This window comes from Hemiscyllium ocellatum, chromosome 7 (assembly GCF_020745735.1).
Source record: "Hemiscyllium ocellatum isolate sHemOce1 chromosome 7, sHemOce1.pat.X.cur, whole genome shotgun sequence".
Classification (NCBI taxonomy): domain Eukaryota; kingdom Metazoa; phylum Chordata; class Chondrichthyes; order Orectolobiformes; family Hemiscylliidae; genus Hemiscyllium; species Hemiscyllium ocellatum.
In genome coordinates this window covers 10141748-10161191 of record NC_083407.1, presented here as the reverse complement: position 1 = coordinate 10161191, position 19444 = coordinate 10141748, and the positions used below count along the sequence as shown (strand labels likewise).

Below are 19444 nucleotides of genomic sequence, written 5' to 3'. Positions count from 1 at the left end.
GATGATGTCCTCGTCGAGCATGGCCTCCACCTTCTTCTGGAACTGTCTGGTTTTGAAATGTTGAAGCCGATAGGAGTGTTGTTTTATCGGAGCGGTATTTCCTTTTGTACATGAAATAGACAATAGCTATTAGTCCTCCCCGTCTGATCCTTACGTATGTCCTTGTACTGCAGTAACAAAGCTTTCAACTGCATTCTGTGCTCCTGAGACAGATAGCTTACTAACATATCCAGTTCCTCAAGGACCACTTCATTTTTAAAATCTATTTTGAGGCTCATCAAAATCCACATCACCTGGATTTGATTCCTCACTCTGCGAGGCAGTAACTAACACCTGTTTCTCCAGTTCTTTCTCTCTATAATACAGTTACAACATGCTTATGATATACTTGATACCTTTTTTTCTAGCTGGCACCTTTATTAGATAGTTCACCTGACTCAACTTTTTCTCAATTTGATAGGGTCCACTAAACCTGGCTTTGAAGGGATCTCTTATCATTGGTAACAGTGCTGACACGTTATCCCCTCAGGAAAATGTCAGAGTCTCAGAGGTTTTATCTACAACTTACTTTAAGCTACACTGTGCCCTCTTTAGATGCTGTTTAGCAAACACACTTACTCAATTTAGTTTCTCTCTCACCTCCAATACTTAATTTAAGTATGAGATCTCTGACTTTGGTGCTGTCAATTTTTCTTTAATTAATTTCAAGGGCCTCTCAGTTCATGACCGGATAGTAACTCAAAGGGAATGAATCGAGTAGACTCATTTGGGGCTTCTTTAATGGCATGGGAATGGGATACCTTTATCCCAATCACTCAGGTAGTCCTGACAGTATGCTCTCAACATGGTCTTCAGGATCTGATGCCATCTTTCTAAAGCTCCCTGAGATTCAAGATGATACGCACTAGATTTAAAGTGCTCTCCACCTAAGCTATTCATAACCACCTTCAACAATGTAGCAGTAAAATTAGATCCTTTGGTCTGACTGAATCTCTCTGGATAGCCCATACTGCATGAAGAAATCTACAAACTCGCCTACCACCCTTTTTGCCTTGATGTTTCAAAATGGCATTGTCTCTGGAAATCTGGTAGACACACCTATTATGGTTACCAATTACTGGTTCCCGCTTTTAGTTCTCGCAAGAGGACCTACACAATCCAATTATAATCCACAGGAAAGGTTCTTCAAATGTGGGAATTGTCAACAAAGGTGCTGATTTTATTACCACCTGTGGCTTACCTACTATTTAGCATGTCTAACACAAAGTTAACTACATCCTTGTGCGTTCGAGGCCAATAAAAATGTTTTTGTACCTTAGCTTGAGTCTTTCGTACCCCTAGGTGACCTCCTACAGGTAGTTTGTGTTACCCGTAACACCTCCTGTCTGTATGCTACCGGCAACACAGTCTGGTGCATTTTGGCCCATTTCTCCTCTGCATTAACCTGACGTGGTCTCCGTTTCCGCCTTGGAATTCTACCTTTCAGATAATAACCATCTGGAATAGTCTCTGTCTTGTTTTCATCTTTTTATCGTCTTGTATTGCTGCTGCAAGTCTCTTACTCTTTCAAGACTAAACGCTTCTGTCTGACTCTTTCCCCCCTCTGTCTTTTCAGGTTTTTCCTGCACCATTATGTGAAACAGGATGTTCGCTAACTGAACCTCAACTCCTTTATCTTTCTCTTCACTTTTCGCTTTGTGTTGCCAATTTGATACCACACAGTCTGGGAAAATACCAGGATATTTTTTAAAACTCCTGAGTTTCTTGGTCTTTCTTGGGCTTCTGTAAAACAAGGGGTGTCACTCCCACCTTGGATCCTGCCAAATCATTCCCAAGAGCAAACTGAATTCTTGGAACTGACACACTGTCAATCACTCCCACTGTAACTTTCCCAGTCTTGAGTTGGCACTCCAACCTGATCTTACATAGGGAAAGGCTAAATTTCTGTCTGTCTATCCCACAAACTACCACACTGTCAGGTAACGGATCAGAAAGAGTGCATATTCACTCATCCCTTACTATCAACGACTGGTTAGATCCTGTATCTCTCAAAATTATAACTTATTGTCCTTCTCCCCCTGGTATTTGAGTAAGCTTTACTCACAGAGGCAAATTCTTTGTAGAAATCAGGTACTAACTCCATACCCAGACCCTGCCTAGGCTGCGCACTCTTCGGCTCTTCTGGCAGTTAAAACACCTTTTCCCAGTGCCCTTCTGAAACCACTGGCATGATAATTTTCCATGTCCTTCTCCATTACAGTGAAAACATCTGAGGCCTTTTACCTCCTGTCCACTTTCTTGGGCTTCTTTTAAATTCTTACCAGTGCTCTCCACTCTGGTTTTGTAGTGTACTTCTCCCAACTTCTATCCCTCACAGGACGAAATTCTGGCCGGAAGCTTGTCTTATGCACCAACATATACTCATCTGCTAATTCTGCTGCTCTTCTCACTTCCTGAACTTTGTTCCTCCACGTGAATTCTTACCATCTCTGGTACTGAGTTTTTAAACTCCTTCAGCAGAATATCTCTCAGAGCCTCAAAGGTCCTATCTATTTTCAAAACACGCACCCATCAATCAAAATTACTATGTTTAATTCTTTCGAACTCAACATAATTCTGACCTGGTTCCTTCTGTGTGTTTCTGAACTGCTGTCTATATGCTTTGGTACCAATTCATAAGCACTTAAAATAGCCTGTTTAACCTTTCATAATCTCTTGACCCCTCATCTGACAGTGCAGCAAATACCTCACTAGCTTTGCCTACTGGTTTAGTCTGAATTAGCATTCAGACTAACCCATAAATCCTCAGGCCACTCCACCTGCCTAGCCAATTTTTCAAATGAAAGAAAGAAAGCTTCAACATCTTTCTTAACAAAATGTGGCAGAGTTTTGATGTATTTATATGTATCACTGCCTTCTCTTGATTTCCATCATGTTAACTTGACTTTGCTGACTAAGTCGTAACTTCAAGTTCAAATTCTCTCTTTTTGTCTCTCCCTTTCTTCTCTCTCTTTGCTCAGCTAAGAACCTCTCTTTGTTCTCTCTCTTCTGTCTCCCTCTCCCTTTATTCAGCATTTGAATAGGAGTGAGAGAGACAGATTGGTTGTTATGGGGGACTTCAACTTTCCAAATATTGATTGGGAACACTATAGTACAAGTACTATAGGTGGGTCAGTTTTTGTCCAGTGTATGTGCAGGAGGGCTTCCTGACACAGTATGTAGACAGGCCTATAAGGGGCGAAGCCACATTGGATTTGGTACTGGGTAATGAGCCCGGCCAGGTGTTAGTTTTGGAAGTAGGTGAGTATTTTGGTGATAGCGATCACAATTCTGTTATGTTTACTTTAGTGATAGAAAGGGATAGGTGTATACCACTGGGCAAGAATTACAGCTGGGGGAAAGGCAATTATGATGCTATTAGGCAAGATTTTAGGAAGCATAGGATGGAGAAGGAAACCAGGGGATAGGCACATTAGAAATGTGGAGCTTATTCAAGGAAAAGCTCCTGTGTTCCTAGATAAGTATGTACCTGTCAGGGAGGAAGCTGTGGAGTGCGGGAGCCATGGTTTACAAAGGAAGTGGAATCTCTGGTCAAGAGGAAGAAGAAGGCTTATGTTAGGATGAGATGTGTATGCTCTGTTAGGGCACTTGAGGGTTACAAGGTAGCCAGGAAAGACCTAAAGAGAGAGCACAGAAGAGCCAGGAGGAGACATGAGAAGTTGTTGGCGGATAGGATCAGGGTAAACCCTAAGGCGCTCTCTAGGTATTTACGGAATAAAAGAATGACGAGAGTAAGATTAGGGCCAGTCAAGGATAGTAGTGGGAAGTTGTGTGTGGAGTCAGAGGAAATGGGGGAAGCACTAAATGAATATTTTTCAATAGTATTCACTCTAGAAAATGACAGTGTTGTTGAGGAGATTACTGAGATACAGGCTACTAGACTAGGTGTGATTGAGGTTCACAAGGAGGAAGTATTAGAAAGCCTGCAGAGTGTGAAAATAGATAAGTCCCCTGGACCGGGTGGGATTTACCCTAGCCGCCTCTGGGAAGCCAGGGAGGAGATTGCCGAGCCTTTGGCATTGATCTTTAAATCGTCATTGTCTACAGGAATAGTGCCAGAAGACTGGAGGATAGCAAATATGGTTCCCCTGTTCAAGAAGGGGAAAAGAGACAATCCTGGTAATTATAGACCAGTGAGCCTTCCTTCAGTTGTTGGTAAAGTGTTGGAAAAGGTTATAAGAGAGGATCTATAATCATCTAGAGAAGAATAATTTGATTAGGGATAGTCAGCACGGTTTTGTGAAGGGTAGGTCATGCCTCACAAACCTTAGAGTTCTTTGAGAAGGTGACCAAACAGGTAGATGAGAGTAAACCGGTTGTGGTGTATATGGATTTCAGCAAAGCGTTCGATAAGGTTCCCCACAGTAGGCTATCGTACAAAATGCGGAGGAATGGGATTGTGGGAGGTATAGCAGTTTGGATCAGTAATTGGCTTGCTGAAAGAAGACAGAGGGTGGTGATTGATGGGAAATGTTCATCCTGGAGTCCAGTTACTGGTGGTGTACTGCAAGGGTCGGTGTTGGGTCCACTGCCGTTCGTCATTTTTATGAACAACCTGGATGAGGGCATAGAAGGGTAGGTTAGTGAATTTGCAGATGACACTAAGGTTGGTGGAGTTGTGCATCGTGACGAAGGATGTTGTAGGTTACAGAGAGACATAGATCGGCTGCAGAGCTGGGCTGAGAGGTGGCAAATGGAGTTTAATGCGGACAAGTGTGAGGTGATTCACTTTGGTCGGAGTAACCGGAAGGCAAAGTACTGGGCTAATGGTAAGATTCTTGGTAGTGTCGATGAGCAGACAGATTTCTGTGTCCAGGTTCACAGATCCTTGAAAGTTTCCACCCAGGTTGACAGGTTTGGTAAGAAAGCATACAGTGTTTTAGCTTTTATTAATAGAGGGATCAAGTTCCGGAACCATGAGGTTATGCTACGACTACAAAACTCTAGTGCGGCTACACTTGGAGTATTGCGTACAGTTCTGGTCACCGCATTATAAGAAGGATGTGGAAGCTTTGGAAAGGGTGCAGAGGAGGCTTACTAGGATGTTGCCTGGTATGGAAGGAAAGTATTACTAGGAAAGGCTGAGGGACTTGAGGCTGTTCTCATTAGAGAGAAGAAGGTTGAGAGGTGACTTAATAGAGACATACAAGATAATCGGAGGGTTAGATAGGGTGGGCAGGGAGAGCCTTTTTCCAAGAATGGTGACGGCGAGCACGAGGGGACTTAGCTTTAAATTAAGGGGTGACAGATATAGGGCAGATGTCAGAGGTAGTTTCTTTTACTCAGAGTAGTAAGGGTATGGAATGCTTTGCGTGCAACGGTAGTAGATTCGCCAACTTTAAGTGCATTTAAGTTGTCATTGGACAAGCATATGGACGTGCATTGAATAGTGTAGGTTAGATAGGCTTCAGATTGGAATGACAGGTCGGCGCAACATCGAGGGCCGAAGGGCCTGTACTGCGCTGCAATGTTCTATGTTCTATAACTCCATTTTCCTTAATTGTGATAAAAAAGTTGTTCTACCTCCACTGTACTTGTCTGTTTCTCAGATACACCTAAGTGCTTGAGTAATTCCCTTACAATTTCAGCTTTACTTCTGTCCTTAGTTAAACCCAAACTTACTATTTGCTAATTCTAAAAGTAAGATCTTTTTTCTTTCCTTCTAAACTTTCTTGGCAAATTTGAGAATTACTTTCAAATCCCAGAACCTCTTTAGCAAATTTAAGAACCATTTCTCTCTCTTTTAGATTATTAACCACAAGGCACCAAAAGTAAACAAATTGCCTCACTGAAGTTTTATTTAAAGATCCACTGCAATTGTTTAAATCTGCTGGGATTTGTCGTACCCTCCAAATCTATTCAAATCTACGTAAGCTAGTACAAATCACGGACCTGCGCCCCCAAACTGTTATGACACAGGGTAAACTCTCCTGCTTAATTTAAAACCAGAAAAGATTTATCCTGTGCAATAATCTGTCAAATTTGAGTGGCCAAGAACTACTTAAGGTAAAAATTAACTATTTTGTTTCTTAAAGTATAACAGAGAACAATTAGCTAACAACTGTTTACAATTCCTTAGTCTAATCTATCTGTTACCTTCCCTTCTGTAATACTAGTCCGATAAAACTCCCAATTACAAATTACAGGAAAATTCAAATTTTAAAACCAGCCATCGGTCGAATCTTCTCTTTTATCTTGGTTGGTTGGCTCTCCAGGTCAGTGTTGATGTTTTTTTTCTATGCAAAACTCCTTCTCAGGATAAGTACCTTTGCGTTCTGACTAGCAGTTTACAGCTGTTGGTCTGGTGGCAGTTCTCCTCCCAACTATTCTGCTTTCCCCAGTCTTATACCCCAAAGCATTGAGGTGTTGGCTTTTGAGATTGTCAATATACTCCAAATTTGGTATTTATTTGGGGGTATAATTTAAACTGGTTGACCTTATTTGAATTTCCAAGCAACTAGCTACTCCTGTAGCTGGAGCACATGTTATATTGTGTCTTATTGAGGACACTTGGTGCTGTCACTGCTAGCTTTTATTTCCTTAAAGGTATGGTGCATCCACATCTTCATAACAGTACTTTGCATCAATTTTCATAGTGGAACACACCATAATTTTGAGAGTCAGGTGGCAGAGGTGAATAACGTGGCCATCAATATGGAGACTACTGAAGAAATTGAAGGGTGTGAAGGAGGATAAATCACCTAGGCCAGATGGACTGCAACCCAGAGTTCTGAAGGAGACTTCCTCAGCTATGTGAAGGCATCGGTGGTGATCTCTGACAAATCATTGGAGTCAGGGAGGGACTGGAACATGGCTAATGTAACACCACTGAGCAAGTAAGGAGGAAGGTAGAAGATGAGAAACTTATAGGCCAGTTGGCCTGACCTGGATAAGATTTGAGAGTCCAGCGTTTAAGGATAAGATTATAGAGTAGGTAAGGGTGCTTGGAAAGATTGGGCAGAGTCAGCATGGCTTTGTCAGGAGAGGTCATGCCTCAAACCTGTGTGAATTCTTTTGAGGAGATATTGAGGAGAGCCAATGGACATGATTGATTTGGAATGCCAGAAGGCCTTTGACAATGTGCTGCACAAGAGGTTGCTGAATAAGAGCCCATGTTGTTAGAGCCAAGGTATTAGTATGGATAGAGAATTGGCTGACTGACAGAAGACAGAATAGGGATGGAAAGATTTTTTTCATGATGGCAGCAGGTGACAAGTGGAGTTCAGCAGTTAGTAAAACTTGGATGGATGTGGAAGGCTCCTTTAGGGCCTTGGATGGAGGTGAGGGAGGAGGTGTGGGCGCAGGTTTTGCAATTCCTGCGGTGGCAGGGGAAGAAGCCAGGATGGGAGGGTGGGTTGTAGAGGATTGTGGACCTGACCAGGTAGTCACAGAGGGAACGGTCTTTGCGGAAGGCGGTAAGGGGTGGGGAGGGAAATATATCCCTGGTGGTGGGGTCGTTTTGGAGGTGGTGGAAATGTCAGCAGATGATTTCCTTTATGTGAAGGTTGGTAGGGTGGAAGGTGAGCACCAGGGACGTTCTATCCTTGTTACGGTTGGAGGGGTGGGGTCTGAGGGCGGAGGTGCGGAATGTGGACGAGATGCGTTTGAGGGTATCTTTAACCACGTGGGAAGGGAAATTGCAGTCTCTAAAGAAGGAGGCCATCTGATATGTTCTGTAGTGGAGTAAAAAGTGAGGTCTGCAGATGCTGGAGATCAGAGCTGAAAATGTGTTGCTGGTTAAAGCACAGCAGGTCAGACAGCATCCAAGGAACAGGAAATTCGACGTTTCGGGCCAGAGCCCTTCATCAGGAATGTTCTGTTCTATAGTGGAACTGGTCCTCCTGGGAGCAGATACGGTGGAGGTGGAGGAATTGGGAATGGGGATGGCATTTTTGCAAGAGGTAGGTTGGGAAGAGGTGTAATCCGGGTAGCTGTGGGAGTTGGTGGTTTTATATATAAAAAAAATGTCAGTGTCAAGTCAGTCATCATTAATGGAGAGGTCCAGGAAGTGGAGGGAGATGTCAGAGATGGTCCAGGTAAATTTAAGGTCAGGGTGGAATGTGTTGATGAAGTTGATAAATTGCTCAACCTCCTCGCGGGAGCACGAGGTGGTGCCTGCACATCCACCAATATCATTTATTGTATCCGTTGCTCCCGATGTGTCTCCTCTACATTGGGGAGACTGGACGCCTCCTAGCAGAGTGCTTTTGGGAACATCTCTGGGACACCCGCACCAATTAACCACACCGTCCTGTGGCCCAACATTTCAACTCCCCCTCCCACTCTGCTGAGGACATGGAGGACCTGGGCCTCTTTCACCGCCGCGCTCTCACCACCAGACGCCAGGAGAAAGAACACCTCATCTTCCGCCTCGGAACACTTCAACCCCAGGGCATCAGTGTGAGCTTCAACAGTTTCCTCATTTTCCCTTCCCCCACCTCACCCTAGTTCTAAACTTCCAGCTCAGCACTGTCCCCACGACTTGTCCTACCTGCCTATCTTTTCCACATATCCACCCCCCCCACCCCACCCCACCCCACACACACACACCCTCTCTCCCCCCCCCCCCCCCCATTCACCTATTGTACTGTATGCTACTTTCTCCCCAACCCCACCCTCCTCCAGCTTATCTCTCCACCCTTCAGGCTCTCTGCCTTTATTCCTGATGAATGGCTTTTGCCTGAAACATCGATTTTACTGCTCCTCGGATGCTGCCTAAACTGCTGTGCTCTTCCTGCACCACTACTCCAGAATCTGATTTCCGGCATCTGCAGTCATTGTTTTTACCCTGTATATTTATAGACTGTGGGAGGACCGGAGCACCCAGAGGAAACCCACACAGACACTGGGCGAATGTGCAAACTCCACACAGACAGTCGCCCAAGGCTGGAATTGATCCCAGGTCCCTGGCACTGTGAGGCAGCAGTGCTAACTGCTGAGCCACTGTGCCAGAGGAGATTTACAAGAACGATCCTGGGGATAAACTAGGATTTAGAACGGTGACAGGATCTATTTGAAGCTTACAGAATACTGAGATCTGGATGGAGCGGACATGGAGAAGATATTTCCACAAGTAGGAGTGACTTGGATCTGAGAACACAATTAAATTGAAGGGATGACCCATTAGAACTAAAATGAGGAATTCCTTCAGCCAGTGTGTGCTTAGTCTGTGGAACTTATTGCTGCAGATGGGTGTGGAGATTGTTGTTGAGTTAATTTAAGTTAGATAGGTTCTTGATTAGTGAGGAGCTCAATGGTTATGGGGAGAACGCAGAAAAATTGAATCGAAAAACATATCAGCCATGATGGAATGGCAGAGCAGATTCAGGAGGCCAAATGGCTTAATTCTGCTCCTGTGTCTTAAGGAAACAAAGGTCTTCAAGACAAGATCATTTAGTAAGACATCCTTGTTCCCTGCAGTTGTATGTGGTCTAACTACCTGGTATGGCAACTGTAACTATCAAGATCGGAGACGGTTACAGAAAGTGGTGAACTCTGTCCGGACAATCACAAAGGCCACCTTCCCATCTATAGAATCCATTTACCAGGCCCGCTGTCAAGGAAAGGTCGGCAGCATTCTCAAAGATCCGTCCCACCCTGGCAATGTTTTTCTACAACCTCTACCATCGGGGAGAAGGTACAGAAGCCTGAACACGCACAAGCTGGTTTCGAAACAGTTTCTACCCTACTGTTGCTAGAATACTGAATGGACTGTCAAACTCTTAACATTCGCCTGGACCTGTGCTTTTGACTTTGCCGCTGTTTATCTATTATTTACTATCTGTGCTACTTAACGCTGTGATCTGCCTGTATTGCTAGCAAGACAAAGTTTTTCACTGTGCCTCGATACACGTGACATTAAGTTCAATTCAATTCTTGGTGAGGCCACACGTGCAATATCATGTGCAGTTTTGGTGTCCTGATCTGTAGAAGGATGCTCTTGCTTTTGAGGCACTGCAACTAAGGACTATCAGAGATTCACCATTAGCAGTACTGATGTAGAGCAGTCGTTGAATTGGTAAGGACTTATTCACTGGAATTCCTTTTTTTAAAACATATTTACTTGTGGACGTTGCTAACTGACAAGCATTCATTGCCTGTCATCAGTTGCTGTTGAGGAGGTGGTGGTGATGAGCTACCTTGTTGAATCTCTGCTGTCCACCTGCTGTGGGTTAACTCACATTGCCGTTGGGATGGAAGTTCCGGTTTGGAGGGTAACTTGCGAGGGTTGGTGTTCCCATATATCTGCTGCCCTTGTCCTTCTAGTTAGACGTGGTCATGGGTATGGAAGCTGCTGTCTAAGCATCTTTGAATTTCTGCGGTGCATCTTGTAAATAGTATGCACTGCTGCTACTGAGCGTTAATGGTGGAGGGAGTGGATACTTGTGGGTGTAGTGCCAGACAAGTGAAATGTATTCCTTCTCGCTCCTGACTGGTGCCTTGTTGAGGGTGAACAGGCGTAGGAGAGTCAGGAGGTGAGTTGCTTACTGCAGTGTTCCTAGTCTCTGACCTACTCTTGTAGCCACTGTTTATGTGGCAAGTCTAGTTGAGCTTCTGGTCAACGGTAACACCCAGGATGTTGGTAATGGAGGGTTCAGTGATGGTAACGCTGTTGAAAGTCAAGGGTTGGTGGTTAGATTGTCCCTTTATTGGAGATGGTCATTACCTGGTGCAAATGTTACTTGCCACCTGTCAACCAAAGCCTGAATGTTGGCTAGATCCTATTCCATTTGAACATTGAAGTTTAGAACAATTTGGAACAATTAAGGGGTCTTGTTGAAATCCATGAAATTCCAACAGGATAAGACAGTGTAAATGCAGGAAGGATGTTCCGAATGACCAGGGATGATAGTCTGTCACTATCTAAGGATACAGGGTAAACCATTTTGGACTGAGAATTTCTTCCTTTTGGAGTGGTGAATCTGTGAAATTTGCTACCACAGAGAACAGTCAGGGATAAAACAATGTAGTGCTGTTACATAAGTCCAAACAGCTCTTTGCCATCTGCTGTCTGGCCTCCTTCTCAAAGGAGGTGAAATGTCTTCCAACTCTTTTTGGTAGATTTTTAGTTAATTCAAATCCCTCTTGCGATTTGCAATCATCCTCCGAAATATTATCTCTGTAGCAATTGTAACAAAGTTAGTCAGGTGAACCTGATAGTATGAGTTCCTTGATTGGGGCTGTGAATCTGGTCCAGCAAGGGAGCCCTGACTAACAAATGAAAACTGGACTGTCAAACATCCTGGTCACTCTTGAGAGCTGGATCAGTGTGAAGGCATGACCATGGAAATAAAAGGTTGATTTGGTGATTGGAGTTTTTCATATTCTGATTTGTCTCTTTTGGAGTCCAAATTTTCTCAATTCCATTTCCATTGCTTTATTTTCATTCTTTCCTTCTCATTTCTTTTATCTTCACCTGTCACGTTTATGTTCACGTTATATATTAATGATCTGGATGAAGGGACTGGGGGCGTTCTTGCGAAGTTTGCCGATGATACGAAGTTAGGTGGACAGGCAGATAGTACTGAGGAAGTGGGGAGGCTGCAGAAGGATCTAGACAGTTTGGGAGAGTGGTCCAAGAAATGGCTGATGGAATTTAACGTGAACAAATGCGAGGTCTTGCACTTTGGAAAAAAGAATACAAGCATGGACTACTTTCTAAACGGTGAGAAAATTTGTAAAGCCAAAGTACAAAGGGATCTGGGAGTGCTAGACGAGGATTCTCTAAAGGTAAACATGCAGGTTGAGTCTGTGATTAAGAAAGTGAATGCAATGTTGTCATTTATCTCGAGGGTTGGAATATAAAAGCACCGTTGTGGTACTGAGACTTTATAAAGCTCTGGTTAGGCCCCATTTTAGAGTACTGTGTCCAGTTTTGGTCCCCACACCTCAGGAAGGACATACTGGACATACTGGAGCGTGTCCAGCGGAGATTCCCATGGATGATACCTGGAATGGTAGGTCTAATATACGAGGAACGGCTGAGGATCCTGGGATTGTATTCATTGGAGTTTAGAAGATTAAGGGGAGATCTAATAGAAACTTACAAGATAATACATGGCATGGAAAGGGTGGAGCTAGGAAATTGTTTTTGTTAGGCGAGGAGACTAGGACCCATGGACACAGCCTTAGAATTAGAGGGGGTAAATTCATAACAGAAATGCAGAAACATTTCTTCAGCCACAGAATGGTGGGCCTGTGGAATTCATTGCCGCAGAGCGCAGTGGAGGCCGGGACGCTAAATGTCTTCAAGGCAGAGATTGATAAATTCTTGATGTCACAAGGAATTAAGGGCTACGGGGAGAATGAGTTGAAATGCCCATCAGCTATAATTGAATGGCGGAGTGGACTCGATGGGCCGAGTGGCCTTACTTCCACTCCCACGTCTTATGGTGTTATCTTTTTGTTTTCTTCCTGTTCCATTTTGCTTTTCCTCAAATTCAAGGGTATTCACTTACTGTTTTTCATGAAATTCGAGTATCTTTTTCAGTTTAACTTTCTTAGCTAAATCCAGTTGTGAATGTCAATTTCATGTTTCTTGTCTTCTGATTTAAAGTCACTTTGAGATCTACCCCTTGTGAGATTGTTACCTTCAATTTATCTGCTAACTCTGTTCAACATTGATCACCAAAAATGTTTAACAACATTCAAAGCTATTTTGAAAAACCATTCCTTTCAATAAACTTTACCACATGATTCTCTTTATATCCATTACCTGTTTGTTCAAAAGACAGACACAGGCCCCTTAAATTCAATAACTTTAAATCCCAATCTAGAGAAACCATTTTATAATTCCAGCAGATGATTCTGCAGGAAAAGTCAAATCAAGGAGTGAAATTTGGCTTGATAAATCTTTTCCGTTTTGGTTAGTGTGGTTGTCAGTCAGTGAAACATTGTAACAAATGTTGCAGATATTTTTTAACAGGACAAAAGTTTATTATTTAAATGAAGAAATAAAATATATGTAAATGTCGAAGAGTTCAGAAAAATCTAAGCGTACAGCAGCAAAACAAAGTTTTCACCCAATTTCACAACACCAATTTACGGATATTGTAACTCGGAGCAAGTCATGTCTTAACTCCTTGGGCTTCTATTTAATTGGTTCTTGACAGTTTCTTTGTCGATGACTGTGGAGTCTATTCAGAGTCTTTTTGCCAGATCTTCCAGTAACTCTGAGAGCCTAAACTTGTTTAGTTCTAATAACTTGAAGATTCCTAACTAAACTCCTGGTTTTGTGATTTCACTAACTAAGCCATTCTACTGAGGTTACTGTGTTTTTTGAACTGTCCTATCCTCCTGTAAGGACCCTGATTTGGTCTCCTCAAAAGTGCCTTAAAATCTTTGCGTTTTCGAAACTAAAATCATTCCTTAATTGTTCTAAGCCTAAAGCAAGCTGAGTGATACTCTGTTAGAAACAACCACTGTATAAATCCTTTTCTATTAACAAACCAGAGAGCCATTTGCTTTCTGAACAGTGTTAGATTAGGTTCAGATGAACTCTGAACTTTTGAAGAAAATCCTTTGTAAAAGTTACTCTTACCACATCCAAACATCAGAAATAATAACACCTTTCATCATGTAATTAGATGTTGATGAGAGATTTCAAAGGTCAACCAGATCAGTTCAAGGATCAAATTCTGTTTTAGTCAGGGAGCAAGTCAGCAAAAGTGATTCACTGATATTTAGAAGCAGAAGGTTTCTCTGTTTAGATTGCCTTGACATCCAAGAATTTGGATGCAGCGGCAAGAGGCTTTAGGCAGCCATGGCTCTATGATCAGCAGTCTTGAGTCACTTAAGACTTGGCAGAAGTTCTGAGGAGCTGAGAAGATGACAATGTCATGTTGGTAATAGCTGTGGCTCAGAAGAAGGCCTGTGAGCTATTGATAATTAAATGAAGTTGATTGTGGGGTTAAAGGAGACCCACCGGCAGTATTTTATTGGTGCAGCTAAGAAATATTGGAGCTTCAAGTAATCCATTAGCAGTGCCAGCTGAGAGAAGCTATCTGTAAGCAAAATAATGGACTTGCACCTGTGTATAAAAGTACTGGAGTATAGAGTAAAAAATGAGGTCTGCAGATGCTGGAGATCACAGCTGCAAATGTGTTGCTGGTCAAAGCACAGCAGGTCAGGCAGCATCTCAGGAATAGAGAATTCGATGTTTCGAGCATAAGCCCTTCATCAGGAATAAGAGAGAGAGAGCCAAGCAGGCTAAGATAAAAGGTAGGGAGGAGGGACTAGGGGGAGGGGCGATGGAGGTGGGATAGGTGGAAGGAGGTCAAGGTGAGGGTGATAGGCCGGAGTGGGGTGGGGGCGGAGAGGTCAGGAAGAGGATTGCAGGTTAGGAGGGCGGTGCTGAGTTGAGGGAACCGACTGAGACAAGGTGGGGGGAGGGGAAATGAGGAAGCTGGAGAAATCTGAATTCATACCTTGTGGTTGGAGGGTTCCCAGGCGGAAGATGAGGCGCTCCTCCTCCAGCCGTCGTGTAGTTGTGTTCTGCCGGTGGAGGAGTCCAAGGACCTGCATGTCCTCGGTGGAGTGGGAGGGGGAGTTAAAGTGTTGAGCCACGGGGTGATTGGGTTGGTTGGTTCGGGCGGCCCAGAGGTGTTCTCTGAAGCGTTCCGCAAGTAAGCGGCCTGTCTCACCAATATAGAGGAGGCCACATCGGGTGCAGCGGATGCAATAGATGATGTGTGTGGAGGTACAGGTGAACTTGTGGCGGATATGGAAGGATCCCTTGGGGCCTTGGAGGGAAGTGAGTGTGGAGGTGTGGGCGCAAGTTTTACATTTCCTGCGGTTGCAGGGGAAGGTGCCGGGGGTGGAGGTTGGGTTGGTGGGGGGTGTGGATCTGACAAGGGAGTCACGAAGGGAGTGGTCCTTGCGGAACGCTGATAGGGGAGGGGAGGGAAATATATCCTTGGTGGTGGGGTCCGTTTGGAGGTGGCGGAAATGGTGGCGGATGATACGTTGTATGCGCAGGTTGGTGGGGTGGTAGGTGAGAACCAGTGGGGTTCTGTCTTGGTGGCGGTTGGAGGAGCGGGGCTCAAGGGCGGAGGAGCAGGAAGTGGAGGAGATGCGGTGGAGGGCATCGTCGATCACGTCTGGGGGGAATCTGCGGTCCTTGAAGAAGGAGGCCGTCTGGGCTGTGCGGTGTTGGAATTGGTCCTCCTGGGAGCAGATGCGGCGGAGACGAAGGAATTGGGAATATGGGATGGCGTTTTTACAGGGGGCAGGGTGGGAGGAGGTGTAGTCCAGGTAGCTGTGGGAGTCAGTCGGTTTATAATAGATGTCTGTGTTGAGTCGCCCGAGATAGAAATGGAAAGGTCTAGGAAGGGGAGGGAGGAGTCTGAGACAGTCCAGGTGAATTTCAGGTCGGGATGGAAGGTGTTGGTAAACTGGAGTATAGAGTCAGGAATCCAGTGAAACACATCTAGAGAAGAGATTAATTAGCTGAATGGAGAATCATTAAAGCTGTCTGTGACAGTGTAACTTTTGAGAGAATTCTGTTCAAAAGTGAAGAATTAGAAACTCAACTTGGAGGCAAATTTAAAAGGCATCTGGATGTAGGGGAGAAGTGGTTACGAAGAGTACTGTCTGGTCTGTCTTGAACATATTTGCTATTTATTGCACTCTTTGGGGTGTTTATTAATTCTTATTTATCTCATTAATTCTGACTGTCAGGATAGAATTTGTATGCATGTTGTAGATCATTTAATCTTAATCAAACAGTAAATTTGATCTTTGTTAAAAATAACAGGGCATCCTGAATTACTTTATGCTAAAGTACTTTTGAAGTTATTATAACGTAGGAAACACCGCTGTCAATTTGTGAGTTCAATTTGTGCTTGCCGAGCTTCTACAAACAAAACATGTGTTTATTTTGAAGCTGAGAGAACTGACAGGGCCTCAATTTTAATATTTCATCCAAATGACTGTCAGTCTCAGAATAAGATGCAAACCTAGAATCTTCTGACTGAGTTGCACTTGGTTCTAGTCTAGGCAATAAATTTGATTGGTCTTAGCATTGCTCCCAAAGGTTGAAGCCATGGATATTTGTTCCATTGGACAAATCAAAGTAGTGTATGGAACTATGCTCACTAAAAGTATCTCTAGATTGACTATTGGGGTTTCAGTAATTTCTTTATAAGTAGGAAGAGCAGGAGTAGGTTATATAGCTTGTTGGGCCTGCTCTGCCATTTGATTCAGTCATGGCTGATCTCTGTTTTGAGCTCCACTTTTCTGATCTGCTTCCCATATCTTTTAATTTCCTGAATATCTCAGTCTTAAATATATGTTGTGATTTGCCAATATGAATATGATCAGAATACCAAAAAACACCCTTGCAGTTTTTTTGACTCCTTGATATTTGTAGTTTCTTTGACTTAATTTGATCTCTCTCATTAAATGTCTTAGTTGGTAACTTTGCAAACTTTGTGTATTCTGTTGTCCTGATGTGGAAATTGCTTGTATTTTTAAATATGCTATTTAGTTTTCAAAACAGTTTTTTTTCTTTTTCCAGGTTCAGCGAAAATGATTTTTTCATACTGGTTGTTCTGTTGTGCAGCTTCTCTTGAGTTTGCCTGTGTTGTGAATGAAATGGCAGTTCATGGCTGCACCCAAGACTGAGGAGTGTTCTATAGACCCCAGTGGCAAAAACAAAGCTTCAATCAACCCTAGTCCAAAATCTTTTTTTTATGGTCAACCACAGGAGAGTAGACCAGCTTATTCTGTTTCCCAGCATCCACTATGGGAATGGGATGGCTATAATGTGATTGTACCCGTAAGGAAACAGAATACTTCTTCAGGAACATCTCAGAATGTTGCAGGTCACCCTTATCCTTCTCTACCAGGAGGTAATGGTAAATCAGTAACATTGAGTTCACACACAGGTTTTCGTTCAAATGTTTTGATCAGTCCTTTTGAAAACTCACCTCTTCATGATCGAATTGGCCATGGCTGCAGATCTTATCAGAGACTTGAATCCCTGGGTTCAAGGTTTAATGGACTAGGAAGTAGAACTACATCAAGTTCAGCAAACATTAACAACTTTATCCCCTCAATCCCCTCGAGAGCAATCTCTTGTGAAAATTTAATGAAATCCAATGGTGCCATTACCCCAATTTCACAGCATTATGGTTCTCATAGTGCTGGTTATGAACCTCTGCTCTTGGGCAGAAATGGCCTCAATCATGCAGGTAAACCTACCTCACTATTTCGCAAACCTTTATTGAACACAAATGCGTTCATGAGACCCACCAGTGCCAAAGTGCCTACACTTCAGAAATGTGAAAAGAATGCCAAGACTTTTAATGGAAGTAATGAATTTGGAGACTCAGAAAATGCAGCAAAGCACAATGGTAGCAATGCTAGGGCTACCTCTGGAAGTGTTGTTCATGTTAACACAGACCTTAAGTTTGATCGACCTTTACATCAGAGTGAACATTCCCATGGTAACTTGAAGAGTGCTATCAAGCTAACCAAAAGTAATGCTGGGGATCCAGAGCTTAAGTTTACAGAAGCTATAAGAAGGTTGTCAGAAGACCGCACCCCGAAGAATCATGTGATTGAACGGTGTGTAACATTTTCAAAAGAAACTGAGGGCTTAGCTTCTCAAGGCGTTCATTTTCAGAATGGCCCCTTCAGCAGTGCTGCAGGATTATTGAAAAAAACTGTGCCAAATCTCATTCAGGAGAGAAATAATTTCCAAACAGTCTTAAAAGCTGAGCGAAGTTGTACCAATGTTAACTTGGAGCCTGCAGCTAAAGAGAACTGTGCAAGTAAAGATAATCTAATTGCTCGTACCAACAAAACAGCTGTTGGTATTTTATCCACCAACGTGCACATCCAGAATAATAGCCCAGTCAGTTTTGCAGCATCCCCGGACTTCCATCATGAGGCTGACCAAAGCAAGAAGTTGATCTCTGTTTCTTCCTCTAAGACAAACGCTGGCTCAGTCACGCTACAGATTGCTGCCATGCAACTCAAGTGTGCAAAAAAGGTTGAAAAAATTGTGGAAAAGCCGAAGAATGATGCAGGTCCTCAAGACTCTGAGTAAGTATTCTTGCAGTATTTCCCAACTTAACTATAGGCTAATATTCCATTAAATTATTAGGTTCCCTTCTTGAGATTCTTATACATTTGATGCAACTGCAATACACCAACTTCTGTGAACAGCCACAATTTATTTCAGCAAGTAGAATCTTTTTAAGGATCAAATAACACTCTCTTAACGATGCTTGTGGGGCGTGTCATGTGAGGCTGTCCCAACAAGAGAACAGTTAGGAGAAAGTGAGGACTGCAGCTGCTGGAGATCAGAGTTGAAAAGTGTGGTGCTGGAAAAGCGGAGCAGGACAGGCAGCATCCGAGGATCAAGAGAATCGACGTTTCGGGCATAAGCCCTTCTTCAGGAATGAGGCTGGTGTGCCAAGCGGGCTGAGATAAAAGGTGGGGGTGGGGTATATTTGGGGGAGGGGCACTGGGAATATGATGGGTGGAAGGAGGTGAGGGTGATAGGCCGGAGAGGGGGTGGGGACGGAGAGGTCGGAAAGAAGATTGCAGGTCAAAAGGGCGGTGCTGAATCCGGGGTTGGGACTGAGATAAGGTGGGGGGAAGGGAAATGAGGAAGCTGGAGAAATCTACATTCATCCCGTGTGGTTGGAGCGTTCCTAGGTGGACGATGAGGCTCTCTTCCTTAAGGCGTCGTGTGGCCAGGGTCTGGCGATGGAGGAGGCCAAGGACCTACATGTCCTTGGTGGAGTGGGAGGGGGAGTTAAAGTGTTCAGGCACGGGGCGGTTGGATTGGTTGGTGCGGGGTGTCCCAGAGGTATTCTCTGAAACATTCCGCAAGTAGGCGGCCTGTCTCCCCAATGTAGAGGAGACCACATCGGGTGCTACGGATCCAGTAAATGATGTGTGTGGAGGTGCAGGGGAATTTGTGACAGATATGGAAGGATCCATTGGGGCCTTGGAAGGAGGTGAGGGGAGAGGTGTGGGTGCACATTTTGCACTACTTGCAGTTGCTGGGGAAGATGCCGGGAGTGGAGATTGGATTGGTGGGAGGTGTTGACCTGACGAGGGAGTCGCGGAGGGAGTGGTCTCTCCGGAACGCTGATAGGGGTGGAGAGGGAAATATATCCCTGGTGATGGGATCTGTTTGAACTCCTCCCACCCTGCCCCCTGTAAAAATGCCATCCCATATTCCCAATTCCTTCGCCTCCGCCACATCTGCTCCCAGGAGGACCGGTTCTGCTCCCACATGGCCTCCTTCTTCAAAGACCGCAATTTCCCCTTCGACATGGTCGATGATGCTCTCCACCGCATCTCCTCCACTTCCCGCACCTCCGCCCTTGAACCCCCACCCCCCCAGTCGCCACCTCACCTTCCACCC

At 44.1% G+C, this 19444-nt stretch overlaps 1 protein-coding gene across 4 annotated transcripts in view; it reads left to right on the top strand.

Moving 5' to 3' along the window:
• ttll4 (tubulin tyrosine ligase-like family, member 4) overlaps window positions 1-19444 on the top strand; it is a 110734-nt gene that overhangs the window by 21615 nt on the left and 69675 nt on the right. For all 4 annotated transcript variants that reach the window (XM_060828251.1, XM_060828252.1, XM_060828253.1 and 1 more), the window contains exon 2: window positions 16577-18108. In XM_060828251.1, coding sequence (XP_060684234.1) covers window positions 16649-18108 — 1460 coding nt within the window. In that variant the 5' untranslated portion in view covers window positions 16577-16648. The remainder of the gene's footprint in view (window positions 1-16576; window positions 18109-19444) is intronic.